This window comes from Ranitomeya imitator, chromosome 1 (assembly GCF_032444005.1).
Source record: "Ranitomeya imitator isolate aRanImi1 chromosome 1, aRanImi1.pri, whole genome shotgun sequence".
In the NCBI taxonomy this organism is placed as follows: Eukaryota; Metazoa; Chordata; class Amphibia; order Anura; family Dendrobatidae; genus Ranitomeya; species Ranitomeya imitator.
This window is the reverse complement of record NC_091282.1, coordinates 201,023,436-201,037,140: the sequence shown is the minus strand read 5'-3', so window position 1 is coordinate 201,037,140 and position 13,705 is coordinate 201,023,436. Positions and strand designations below refer to the sequence as shown.

General features: G+C 42.7%; 1 protein-coding gene across 1 annotated transcript in view; it reads right to left on the bottom strand.

Annotated features, from left to right (window-relative positions):
* DMXL1 (Dmx like 1) overlaps window positions 1-13,705 on the bottom strand; it is a 230,094-nt gene that overhangs the window by 33,594 nt on the left and 182,795 nt on the right. Inside the window, exons 35-37 of the mRNA XM_069753398.1 lie at window positions 4,973-5,094; window positions 4,683-4,824; window positions 3,655-3,715 (exon numbers count right to left, since the gene is read on the bottom strand). Coding sequence (XP_069609499.1) covers window positions 3,655-3,715; window positions 4,683-4,824; window positions 4,973-5,094 — 325 coding nt within the window. The remainder of the gene's footprint in view (window positions 1-3,654; window positions 3,716-4,682; window positions 4,825-4,972; window positions 5,095-13,705) is intronic.

The window sequence follows — 13,705 nt, the reverse complement described above, 5'->3', positions numbered from 1 at the left end:
CTTTCCAGCAAGCACCTTCAACAGCTTGATTCAACCACTGTATTGTGTCTGTGATTCTGCGTCTACTCTGCGATAATAGTAAGTAAAGTGCGCTACTCAGTGACATTCGCTTTTTTCTTGCTTTTGGAATGATATTGATAATTCATGTTTCCTGCCTCTAGTAATATACTTACCAGTTGCGGTTTTCTGCTCCTTCACGTGTCGTTCCAGTAGTGTACCGCCATGTTGTGATTGAATCTTCTTCACTGACCAGAAGTTCGAGGTAACGGTGACTAGTGCTCAATACAGTGTATGAGAGTCTCGTTCTGGCTCTAATGGTCTTACAATGAGTAGTGACTTCCGCATCACCAAGAAAACACTTCAGTGACCTCGCAGGACACAGCAGAAAATGACCGTAGCACCGCCAAAATCAGATGACAACGGTGGCTGGTAAGTATATTATTAGGGGCAGGGAACTTACACTGGTGATACCACTCAAGCAGTGAAGTAAAAAAATGCTGGAGTGGTGCTTTAATAGGAGTGCAAAGATGGGATTATAGGGGGCTTAAGTAGATCCCCAAATGCAACCAAATGGCACTCAGCAATCATGTTGCAGGGAGTGGGAGGAGTTGGGATCAGACGGCCATGCTGATCATACCAGATAAATGCCGCTGTCAATCTTGGACAGCAGTAGTTAAGGGATTAAACATCAGTGACTGAAGCAAGCTTTGGTTGCTGCTGTTAGCAGTGGGTGTTGGCAATATAATAGCACTATCACTCAGGAAAGCTACGTGAGATTAAAGGCATTTAGGAAAGCTTGGTTTCCACCAAAAATATTTTACAGAGTTTTAAGTAAACTATTATCTCTGTGTCTGGAATTTGATATTATGGCAGATACGTTGGTAGTGTTACCTGTCACTATCTCTCCCTTCAGTGTAAAGGTACCTTCACACTGAACGATACCGCTAGCGATCTGTGACGTTGCAGCGTCCTTGCTAGCGATATCGTTCAGTTTGACACGCAGCAGCGATCAGGATCCTGCTGTGATGTCGTTGGTCGCTGCAGAAAGTCCAGCACTTTATTTCGTCGCTGGACTCCCTGCAGACATCGCTGAATCGGCGTGTGTGACGCCAAATCAGCGATGTCTTCACTGGTAACCAGGGTAAACATCGGGTTACTAAGCGCAGGGCCGTGCTTAGTAACCCGATGTTTACCCTGGTTACCAGCGTAAAAGTTAAAAAAACAAACACTACATACTTACCTACGCTGTCTGTCCCCGGCGCTCTGCTTCTCTGCACTGGCTGTGAGCGCCGGCCAGCCGGAAAGCACAGCGGTGACGTCACCGCTCTGCTTTCCGGCCGCTGTGCTTACACAGCGCAGAGAAGCAGAACGCCAGGGACAGTCAGCGGAAGGTAAGTATGTAGTGTTTTTTTTTTTTACTTTTACGCTGGTAACCAGGGTAAACATCAGGTTACTAAGCGCGGCCCTGCGCTTAGTAACCCGATGTTTACCCTGGTTACCGGCATCGTTGGTCGCTGGAGAACTGTCTGTGTGACAGCTCTCCAGCGACGCTGCAGCGATCGACATCGTTGTCGGTATCGCTGCAGCGTCGCTTAGTGTGAAGGTACCTTCACGCATTTGTAATTCCCTGTATAGAATCTGCGGTTGGTGCAGACAGGGTCAGATACAGTTGAGCTCAAAAGTTTGCATACACCGGCAGAATTTTTGCTTTCTAGGCCTTTTTTTCAGAGAATATGAATGATAACACCAAAACTTTTTCTCCACTCATGGTTAGTGGTTGGGTGAAGCCATTTATTGTCAGATTACTGTGTTTTCTCTTTTTAAATTTATAATGACGACCCAAAACATCCAAATGACCATGATCAAAAGTTTACATGCCCTGGTGATTTTAGACTGATAACATGCACAGAAGTTCACACAAATGGGTTTGAATGGCTACTAAAGGTAACATCCTGACCTGTGACCTGTTTGCCTGTAATCAGTGTGTGTATAAAAGCCGAGTGAGTTTCTGGGATCCAGACAGACTCTTGCATCTTTGAACCAGCCACTGACAATTCTGGATTGTAAGTAATGGGTAAAGCAAAATAATTTTCTACGGGAAAAGGTAGTTGAGCTGTATAAAACAGGAAAGGGATACAAAAAGATATTCAAGGAATTGATAATGCCAGTCAGCAGTGTTCAAACTGTAATTAACAAATGGAAAATCAGGGGTTCTGTAAAAACAAAACCACGGTCAGGTAGATCAACAAAAATGTTGCCCACGGCTGCCAGGAAAATTGTTCGGGAAAGAAAAACCAACAAATAACATCAGCTGAAATACAGGGCACTCTGAAAATTAGCAGTGTAGTGGTTTCAAAATGCACAATAAGGAGACACTTGAAGAAAAATGGGCTGCATAGTCGAATGGCCAGAAGAAAGCCATTACTGCACAAATGCCACAAAGTATTTCTCCTACAACACGCAAAACAGCACAGAGACAAGCCTCAAAACTTCAGGAACAAGGTAATTTGAAGTGATGAGACCAAAATTGAACTTTTTGGCCACAACCATAAAGATTACATTTGGAGAGAACAACAAGGCCTATGATGAAAGGAACAGAATTCCTACTGTAAAGCATGGAGGTGGATCGCTGATGTTTTGGGGATGTGTGAGCTACAGAGGCACAGGAAATTTGGTTAAAGTTGAAGGAAAGATGAATGCAGCACGTTATCAGCAAATACTGGAGGCAAATTTGCACTCATCAGCCTGGGAACAGCACATGGGATGCACTTGGATGTTCCAACATGACAACGGTCCAAAACACAAGGCCAAGTCGACCCGTCTTTGGCTACAGCAGAACAAAATGAAGGTTCTGGAGTGGCCATTTCAGTCTCCTGACCTCAATATCATTTAGCCACTCTGGGGTGATCTCAAGCGTGCAGTTCATGCTAGACAGCCCAGGAATTTACAGGAACTGGAGGCTTTTTGACAACAAGGGTGGGCAGCTTTACCAACTGAGAAAATAAAGATCCTCATACATAACTACCACAAAAGACTTCAAGCTGTCATTGATGTTAGAGGGGGCAATACACAGTACTAAGAAATGTGGTATGTAAACTTTTGATCGGGGTCATTTGGAGGTTTTGGTTTGTCATTATGATTTAAAAAGAGAAAACACAGTAGTTTGACAATAAATGGCTTCACCCAACCACTAACCACGAGTGGAGAAAAATCATTTATATTGTGTAAAAGACAAAGAAAGCAAAAATTCTGCAGGGGTATGTAAGTTTTTGAGCACAACTGTAGCTAAGGAGTCACGTGGACTTTCTCAAGAAGTCACAGTAACTGAGTACCCTGAGGTGTTGACTCTTGTGTTTGCTGTGTACAAGATAATAAAGCTGGTCAGATTAAACAATAAAGCATTGTTCAGGAGTAAAAGTTCTGTGTGAACCAATCTAACCCCAAATAATCTCATAAAATATTTCAGCGGAAACATGGCTAAAGTTGCAGACTGCTTTTTAAACTAGACAAAAACGCATCAAGAATAGCCAGGAAGGAAAATAAGAGAGCAAGATGCTGCTATATTGTTGTGATCGGCTAGATTTTCCTTCCAGTCACAATAGAAAGATAAAATAAAAGAAAGAAAATCCACTCAGGATTTTTTCAGCAACTCACAGTAAGGCAGGGTTGGATGTGATGCCATTCTTCGGACATCTTTAATTTGCTTTTTTATCATCTGTAAAATAAAAATAAAAATTGACTTTCCTTGTGCATAATTTACATAAAACAATAAAATCATTTATAAGTAGAAAATATTACATGCATTTTCAAATTACTAATAGGTTACAATATTTTATGTTCGGCTCTGCTCAAATATTGTCTTTTGCTTCTGTCAGAACAGAAGTGACAAACTGTGGCATGTCAACCACTGACCACCACCACGTGTATATACATGTATCTACACAGTGGATTTTACGGTGTCTGTTTGTACAGAACAATGCAGTGTGCTACATTTTATTTACAAAAGAAAAGGGAATATAATACACTTTATGCTTAGTATTCTCGGGCTTTTGAACACATTCAGTATTTGCACCAGGAACCTTCAAGGGACTGCCCAGGCAAAAAGAAAATTTCCCCAAAAGCTTGGGGTTGTAAAAAAAAACCCCAAAAAAACAAAACAAAACACCCCACAAAGTGTCACTCACATACCGGCAGCCACCTGGATCCTGCGCAGGTTGCTCCGCGGTCTATGACAACATGGGAAAAGGAGACATCTCCGTTCTACCAGCAGCAGGACCTATAATGGTCTGTTGACTTGAGAAACAAGTCATCAAATGCTTTTCTGATTATGCACCGATAAAGTCACATGTCCGCTGCAGCCATTCACAGACCTGGTGGAACGGAGACTTCTCCTAATCCTGTGTCAGCATAGACCAAGGAGCAGCCTGCACTGGACCCAGGTGGGTGCTGGTAGGAGAGTAACGCTGTTTTTTTTTTGTTTTTACAGGTCCCAGTCATTGTTGAATTACTTTTGCTGAGTTACACAGCAGCTGAGTGACCATGTTGGATTTACATATTTTTATGGCAAGTAATGTCAATTAAAGGTATTATTGTACTTATGCACCTATAGTATTTTGGACACTTAGCATGGAAAACACTGGGGTGCCCGTCTACATAGTCCCCACTCCCCCAATAATACATACCACTGATGCACCTCTTCCTGTCTGAACTCCTCCAAGCCAGGGCATATTTATAGGTGTTCCTGGATTGCTGTGGGTGTAAGGAGTGGAGCCTTGAACTGCGGAAAGATCATCCCGAGTGTGTACAACTAGAAAATCGTCAGGTCTGTAAAAACACATCATGGGACACAACTAGAGTCATCAGTAAAGAACCAGTACAAACGAAAACCACCACGATCATATTTATACATATAGATAAGTACAGGTAATTATGGAAGTCGTCAAATACTAGAATCATAAAAACAAACATATACCCTTTATTTTCCATTTCAAAGTCATCATCAATCCAAGAAAAAATCTGGGTGGCCAAGATTGCAGACACATCAAGCTCCTGGATGTCATGGCTAGAAGCAATTGCAACACAGTTTCGGTTGGCCTAAAAAAAACATAAATGTACACAGTCTACAATAGATAAATGCCAAAATCAAAAGTACAGAGGAATCGACTACGGATGTTTGTCCAAACCTAGACGAATGCAGATCATTTTCTGCTTTCTACAGACAGAAGAGCCAATAAGAAGTCAGCAACAATGAATTTAAACTTGAACACATCGTGAATATTTATTTCAACGCGGAAAGAAGAACAAGCTGCTGACGGACACTTCAGCCTCGCTCCACAGCAAACAGATCAGACATAAGTATCTGTAGGAAACCTATAAAATGCCACCATTATAACCAGTGTAGCACACGATTTCTCAGATTCATCCGGACACATCTGGCAGTGCTTTATGTCGGCAGAACAAAGGTTCAAGCATATTGAACTGTAACCAGCTTGTTCTCCCTCCTACTCCATCCCAGATGTTAGTGGACTGCTCAAGGCACCTTATAGAGGAGGTAAAAATCAGGTGACAAATCTTAAGTGAATGACCAGCTGTAGGCTGAGGACACCCAGCGTTTCTTCAATACGCAATGCTGCTAGGCTATTGGGAAATTGACCAAGGCGTCAGGTTGGAGAGGTATAAAAAGGCAGAGACCTCCTTTTCTGTGTCCCCTTTGTTTAACCACATAGCCATAATATTGTGACGTTTTCTATACCAAAATATTGTTGCCCTAAATGACCAGTATACGGCAGTGTCGAACCTTAACATGTGCAGCATGTTACAGGGCTTAAAAAAGACCTTTCCCCAGTTTGTGCATGGTAAACTCGTCAGATCATGGAATAACGGCTGCCGAGCCGAGTGAAACTCCGTTTTTATTCTTTAACTAGCTGAAGAGCCCGGCGTTGCCTGGGCATAGTAAATATCTGTGGTTAGTTATAGTACCTCACTTCTCTCATTTTCCCCCTCACACCTCTTATTTTCCCCCTCACGCCTCTCATTCCCTCCTAACACTTATCATTTCGACCTCACATCTGTAATTTTCCGATCACTCCACTATTTTCTCTCACTCCTCTCATTTTGCACTCATACCTTTTCACCTCACTCCTCTCATTTTCACCTCACAACTCTCATTTTCCCCTCAGTATATACATGTTTGTCATCTCCCTTATATATAGTATATACCTGTATGTCATCTCCTGTATATAGTATATACCTGCATGTCATCTCCCCTGTAAATAGTATATACCTGCTGTATGTCATCTCCTCCTGTATATTGTATATACCTATGTGTTATCTCCTCCTGTACATAGCATATACCTGTATGTCATCTCTTCTGTATTTAGTATATACCTGTATGTCATCTCCTGTATATAGTATATACCTGTATGTCATCTCCCCTGTATATAGTATATACCTGTATGTCATCTCCCCTGTATATAGTATATACCAGTGTGTCATCTAACCTGTATATAGTATATACCTGCTGTATGTCATCTCCTCCTCTATATACCTATGTGTCATCTCCTCCTGTATATAGTATATACCTGTGTGTCATCTCCTCCTGTATATAGTATATACCTGTATGTCATCTCCTCCAATATATAGTATATACCTGTGTGTCATCTCCTCATGTATATAGTATATACGTGTGTCATCTCCTCCTCTGTTGGGTCATTTGCATTTAAGCTGTTCCATCCTGCACGTCCACATGGATATTCCTTCTCTGAACCATGCTTATACAGGTACTATACAGATGATCAGGTTTTAAATACATCAGATAGGGATTATATACATTAGATAGGACTGCTCTATAAGGGTATACCTTGACGATTGGTGGAGCAGCTTAGTATACATTTTTTTGCAAAAAAACGTATCAACTAAATACCCTGTTTTTTTTCCATCTTTTGACAAGCACTTGCTTATTACTGTGATTTTTTTTACAACAGTATTTTTGACCTCACTGTGCTCTTTTGTGTCTTCAAGTTTTTTGGTGGTGTGAACGGGTTCCTACGGACTTGTTCGGTGTGCAAGTAGCCCATGTGTTTCTGGTCCTGTATATAGTATATACCTGTATGTCATCTCCTCCTATATATAGTATATACCTGTATGTCATCTCCCCTGTATATACATGCTGTATGTCATCTCCTCCTTTATATACATATGTGACATCTCTTCTTTTATATAGTATATACCTTATTGTCATCTCCTCCTGTACATAGTATATACCTGTGTGTCATCTCCCCTGTATATAGTATATACCTGTATGTCATCTCTTTTATACAGTATATACCTGTATGTCATCTCCTCCTGTATATAGTATATACCTGTGTCATCTCCTCCTGTATATAGTATATACCTCTGTGTCATCTGCTCCAGTATATAGTATATACCTGTGTGTCATCTCCCCTGTATATAGTATGTACCTGCATGTCATCCCCTCCTGTATTAGACCGCGTTCACGCGTTATTTGGTCAGTATTTTTACCTCAGTATTTGTAAGCTAAATTGGCAGCCTGATAAATCCCCAGCCAACAGGAAGCCCTCCCCCCTGGCAGTATATATTAGCTCACACATACACATAATAGACAGGTCATGTGACTGACAGCTGCCGTATTTCCTATATGGTACATTTGTTGATCTTGCAGTTTGTCTGCTTATTAATCAGATTTTTATTTTTGAAGGATAATACCAGACTTGTGTGTGTTTTAGGGCGAGTTTCATGTGTCAAGTTGTGTGTGTTCAGTTGCGTGTGGCGACATGCATGTAGCGACTTTTGTGAGATGAGTTTTGTGTGGCGACATGCGTGAAGCAACTTTTTCTGTCGAGTTGCATGTGACAGGTTAGTGTAGCAAGTTGTGTGCAGCAAGTTTTGCGCATGGCGAGTTTTGAACGTGGCGAGTTTTATGTGTGGTGCATTTTGAGTATGTGCAAGTTTTGTGTGAGGCAACTTTTGCATGTGTTGCAACTTTTGTGCTTGTGGCAATTTTTCCACGTGTGCAAGTTTTGCGTGTGGCGAGTTTTTCATGAGGTGAGTTTTGCACGTGTGGCTAGTTTTGCGTGAGCCTAGTTTTGTGCGTGGCGAGTTTTGCGTGTGGCGAATTTTGCGCGTGGTGAGTTTTGAGTGGCGACTTTTGTGTTTCGACTTTTATGTGGCGAGGTTGGTGTATGTGTGGTGAAATGTGTGCTGAGGGTGGTACGGTATATGTGTTCAAGCACGTGGTAGCGTTTGGCGCATTTTGTGTGTGTGTTCATATCCCTGTGTGTGGTGAGTATCCCATGTCGGGGCCCCACTTTACCAACTGTACGATATATACTCTTTGGCGCCATCGCTCTCACTCTTTAAATCCCCATTGTTCACATCTGGCAGCTGTCAATTTGCCTCTAACACTTTTCCTTTCACTTTTTCCCCATTATGTAGATAGGGGCAAAATTGTTTGGTGAATTAGAATGCGCGGGGTTAAAATATCGCCTCACTACATAGCCTATGACGCTCTCGGGGTCCAGACGTGTGACTGTGCAAAATTTTGTGGCTGTAGCTGCGACGGTGCAGATGCCAATCCCGAACATACACACACACACATTCAGCTTTATATATTAGATTTCTCCTTACTGTTGCAGAGATATTAGCTTGTAAAGTTTGGGTCATAATTTATGGTAAGTTCAGCTGAACGTTACCAGAGATTTTTCATTTGGGGGTGTGCACATTTTTATCTGTGTGACGTTGGCCAATCAAAAGCAGACAGTAAAATATGGGGAAAAGAAGAACACATCCCCACAATGACATCGAGCAGGTTTCCTCCTGTGTGAGACGTGTAATGACAAACAGTCTGCTCTCCTCACTGGTCTCACTGCAGAACTCTGATTATGAATTGCCAGGAACAGAGGAGAGTGTGACTACGTACACCTTTCGTCACGGCAACCAGAGTGGGTGGCAGGCGAGAACAGCGGGGCTGACAGCACTGTCTCCAAGAAAGTGTTTGTAATGAAACGAACCTCAAGTCTGCTGTACCAACCCTCCCCCACGCTTACTCCCATGAGATGAAAGCTGAAGAAGTGTCCATAATCAATCTCCTCCTTACACTACTCAAGACACTATGTAATAAAACACAGCTCTGTAATAAGACCTGTGAGATCCATGAGGAGATTACATGTTTCACACTGGAGAAATCACGATTTAAGCGGAGGAGTGTTCTTCTATCCCATGTATTTTGCTGCCTGTTTATGATTGGTCAACGTTATAAAGGGGGAAAAAGAACACACTCACAGAAACAAATCTCTGCTAACACCCAGTTTTGCTTACAAATTATAACCTAAACTTTACAAGCCAATATCGCCACAAATGTGTCTAAACAGTAGTGTATGAGCATATATAAGGTATTGGCGTATTTGGCATTACAGTTATAGCATAATGGATGGTAGGTTTATACTTATTATCCCTGGTAAAGAAGAGACATTTGAAGCTAAATCTATTTATTATTGTAAGAAACGTAATCTCACCATTTTCATTACAATGGAAAACACTTGTGAGAAAAATATTCTCCTGTACACAAATTACATGATGGGTGTAGTGTCAAAAATGGGGATTTTCTGCTGTACTGGCACTTTAGGGTGAATTCTAAAATTCTGTGAAGCAAAAATGGGTTCTAAATACTCACTACAACACTAAAATAATTTCTTAAAGCGTTTAGTTTCCCTATGGAAGGTGGAGCCGCATATTCATCACTGTAATAAGCGGCACCACATGACCGCTCATACAGGAAGAGCTGCAACGCTGAGAGGAAGCGCCGAGGGAGCTGGGTAAGTATTTTAATGCCAGCGAGCGAGCGGGTGGGCGCACAGGGGGAGGGAGGGGGGAGATTACCGGGAACTTTATTTTAACAAAAAAAAAAAAAAAGATTTTTCATTCCTTCGCTCCAGCGAACGCTGCTGGAGAGAAGAAATGAATGGGGCTTCAGCACCACAAGCTGGGGGGACAGCGCTTACTGTAGCGCTGTCTCTTGCACGGCACACGGACTGCACATGGACAGCATCCATGTGCGGTACGTGTTTTACACGGACCCATTGACTTTAATGGGTCCGGGTGATTCGTGCGCTCCCACGAACACTGACATGTCTCCGTGTTTTTCAAACGGACACACGGTCCGTGAAAACACGCTGACATGTGCAGAGACACATTGATTTTAATGTGTCTACGTGAGTCAGTGTTTCCGGTAAGTGAGGAAACTGACACCTCACGTACCGGAGCCACTGACGTGTGAAACCGGCCTAACTATCGGGAGCCGGTTTGTTATGATAAGGTACGATACGATACGCTACACTTTATTGATCCCGTGGGAAATTATGGTATCACAGCAGCACAACTTAAATCATAAAAATCATAAAGGAATTACATAGTTGACATGACAGTTTGTTGACAGAAGAACATCATACATTAGAATAGGACATACACAACGAGTGAACTGAAATGTAGAGAAATAAGTAGACTATCACCTTGGTGGTTTAACCCTAATGTTATTATTGTACATTCCCATGGCAGTTGGCACAAACGATTTCCTATATTTTTCCTTCTTACACCTCAGAAGTATTAGCCGGTTACTGAAGGTGCTCTTCTGTCTCATGAATAGCTCATATAATGGATGTGCATTATTGTTCATAATTGCCATACACTTTTTCAGAGTTCTTCTCTCCACTACCTCCCCAAAAGAGTCCAGCTTGCAGCCCACAGCAGAACTTGCCTTCTTGATAATCTTATTCAGCTTATTAGCATCAGAGGCCCGCACACTACTACCCCAGCACGTGATTGCAAAAAAGATGGCACTTGCCACTACAGATTGGTAGAACATTTCTAACATTTTGCTGCACACATTAAAAGACCTCAGTTTCCTTAGGAAATACAATCTGCTCATCCCCTTCTTGTAGACAAACTCTGAGTGGCATCTCCAGTCCAGTTTGCTATCCAAATGAACCCCCAAATATTTGTAACTCTCCACCTGCTCGACCTCCTGACCAGCAATAGTGATCGGTAAGCATTCCAACTTAATCCTGCTATAGTTGGCCACCAACTCCTTAGTTTTCTTAACATTTAGTTGCAGATAGTTACCATTGCACCAATCCACGAAATTCGACACCACACTTCTGTATTCCTCATCCCCCTGATCCCCCCTAATGCATCCCACAACCAAGGAGTCATCCGAAAATTATTGAAGGTGGCAAAGTTCAGATTTATACTGAAAGTCTGAAGTATACAGTGTGAATAGAAAGGGTGCAAGCACCGTTCCCTGGGGGGCACCTACACTGCTCAATAATCTGCTTGACACAACTGCTCCCATCTGTACAAACTGTGGCCGATCTGATAGGTAGTCAGTTATCCAATTTCTCATCCCCACCTCAACCTTCATATCAGTCATCTTTTTGTGTAGTAAAAGTGGCTGCAGGGAGTTAAATGCACTCGAGAAATCGAAGAACATCGCTCGCACCGTGGTTCCGTCAATCTCCAGAAATGAATGTACCCTATGTAACAGAGAAAGAATAGCATCATCCACCCCCAATCTATGTCGGTAAGCAAACTGAAGGGGATCGATAAAAGCATTGACCCTTGGTCTTAAGTGAGCAAGCACTAATCTTTCCAAGGCCTTCATAGCGTGAGATGTTAAGGCTACAGGACGATAGTCATTTAGGGTTGCAGGAGAAGAAGTCTTGGGTACCGGCACCAGACAGTAAGTTTTCCATAGCACAGGTACCCTCTGTGTTTGTATACTTCCATTAAATAGGCGCGTAAAGACAGTACACAGCTGGTCTGCACAAACTTTAAGGACACGTGAGCTGAGTCCATCTGGTCCTGCAGCTTTACCAATGTTAAGTGACTTAAACTGCCTCCTCACATCATTTTCGGATACTCTAAAATTAGTCTGCTCATCCTCCAATATCGATGTTGCAGAATTTGCACCCAGGTCCCCTCCACTATCAGTTGGCACATGTACACATGTACTGCTGAACCTGTTGAAATACTCATTCATCTCATTAGCCTTGTCCATTGTTCCTGGATCATTTTCAGGCCTCAGCTTAAGCCCAGTCAGTAATTTCATTCCTGCCCAAACCTCTCTGGTATTATTGTGGGACAGTTTCTTTTCAAGTTTAATTCTGAAGGCTTCCTGGGCCTCCTTTATTTTTTAAGGTAATTCAGTACCACAATGGACATAGAGGTCAGAGCACATACAGTGACCTGACAATAACCCAAAAACATAGAACGAGCTCTGAGACGTGGGAACTCTGCTGACCGCAATCCCTAATCCTCTCCAACCACACTAGAGGCAGCCGTGGATTGCGCCTAACGCTCCCTATGCAACTCGGCACAGCCTGAGAAACTAGCTAGCCTGAAGATAGAAAATAAGCCTACCTTGCCTCAGAGAAATACCCCAAAGGAAAAGGCAGCCCCCACATATAATGACTGTGAGTTAAGATGAAAAGACAAACGTAGAGATGAAATAGATTTAGCAAAGTGAGGCCCGACTTTCTGAACAGAGCGAGGATAGGAAAGGTAACTTTGCGGTCAACACAAAACTCTACAAAAACCACGCAAAGGGGGCAAAAAGACCCTTCGTACCGAACTAACGGCACGGAGGTACACCCTCTGCGTCCCAGAGCTTCCAGCAAGCAGGAAAAAACAAATAGACAAGCTGGACAGAAAAAAACAGCAAACAAAATAGCAAAGCGGAACTTAGCTATGCAGAGCAGCAGGCCACAGGAACGATCCAGGAGGAAACAGGTCCAATACTAGAACATTGACTGGAGGCCAGGATCAAAGCACTAGGTGGAGTTAAATAGAGCAGCACCTAACGACTTCACCACATCACCTGAGGAAGGAAACTCAGAAGCCGCAGTACCACTTTCCTCCACCAACGGAAGCTCACAGAGAGAATCAGCCGAAGTACCACTTGTGACCACAGGAGGGAGCTCTGCCACAGAATTCACAACACCGGTTGTCAATCAGCAAGACTTCAGCAGTCACGCCTTGTCAACAAAACTGGCTGGAAGTAGAGCTGCCTTGTTGACGTGAAGCAGCTGTTTTGCCAGAAATAGTGTGGAGTGCTCTGAGCTGGTGCTAGGTACGACAGGCAAATTGCCTCTGTTATGAGCCAACTGCCTTTTAGTTCTTTGGCACATAGTACAAAAAAAAAAATAGTGCTGGAAAACCCATGAAAAATAATGTCTTTGTGCTACTCATTATCTATTGTTATGCTGGTTTCTAAAGAGTTTGCATGCCCACGCTGTCATCTAGTGGCCATTGTTATAATATGTACTGTAATTTCCAACTATGCCTCTCTCGTCTAAAAGAAGTTGTCCAGTCTAAAACACATAGTGTGCAGTCATACTATATAGTCATATATACTATGTGTCTGCAGACTTGTGAATCCTTATATCGAGGGCTGTGAAGATTCCCCAGTGTCAGGACCAAGAAACGTGGTCACGTGACCACCGTTCCCGACACGGACACAGGCGAATCCTCACAGAGCACAGTGCACGTGATGTGAGGATTCACAAGTCTGTAGTCACAGAGTGACATATTGCATCCTGTTAATTCACATCCTGCCTACTCTTCCTTGTCAGTGTCATCTTGGCAGAAACATGCATCAGAGCTGGATTTTCAGACAGGATTTTTCAGACAGAGA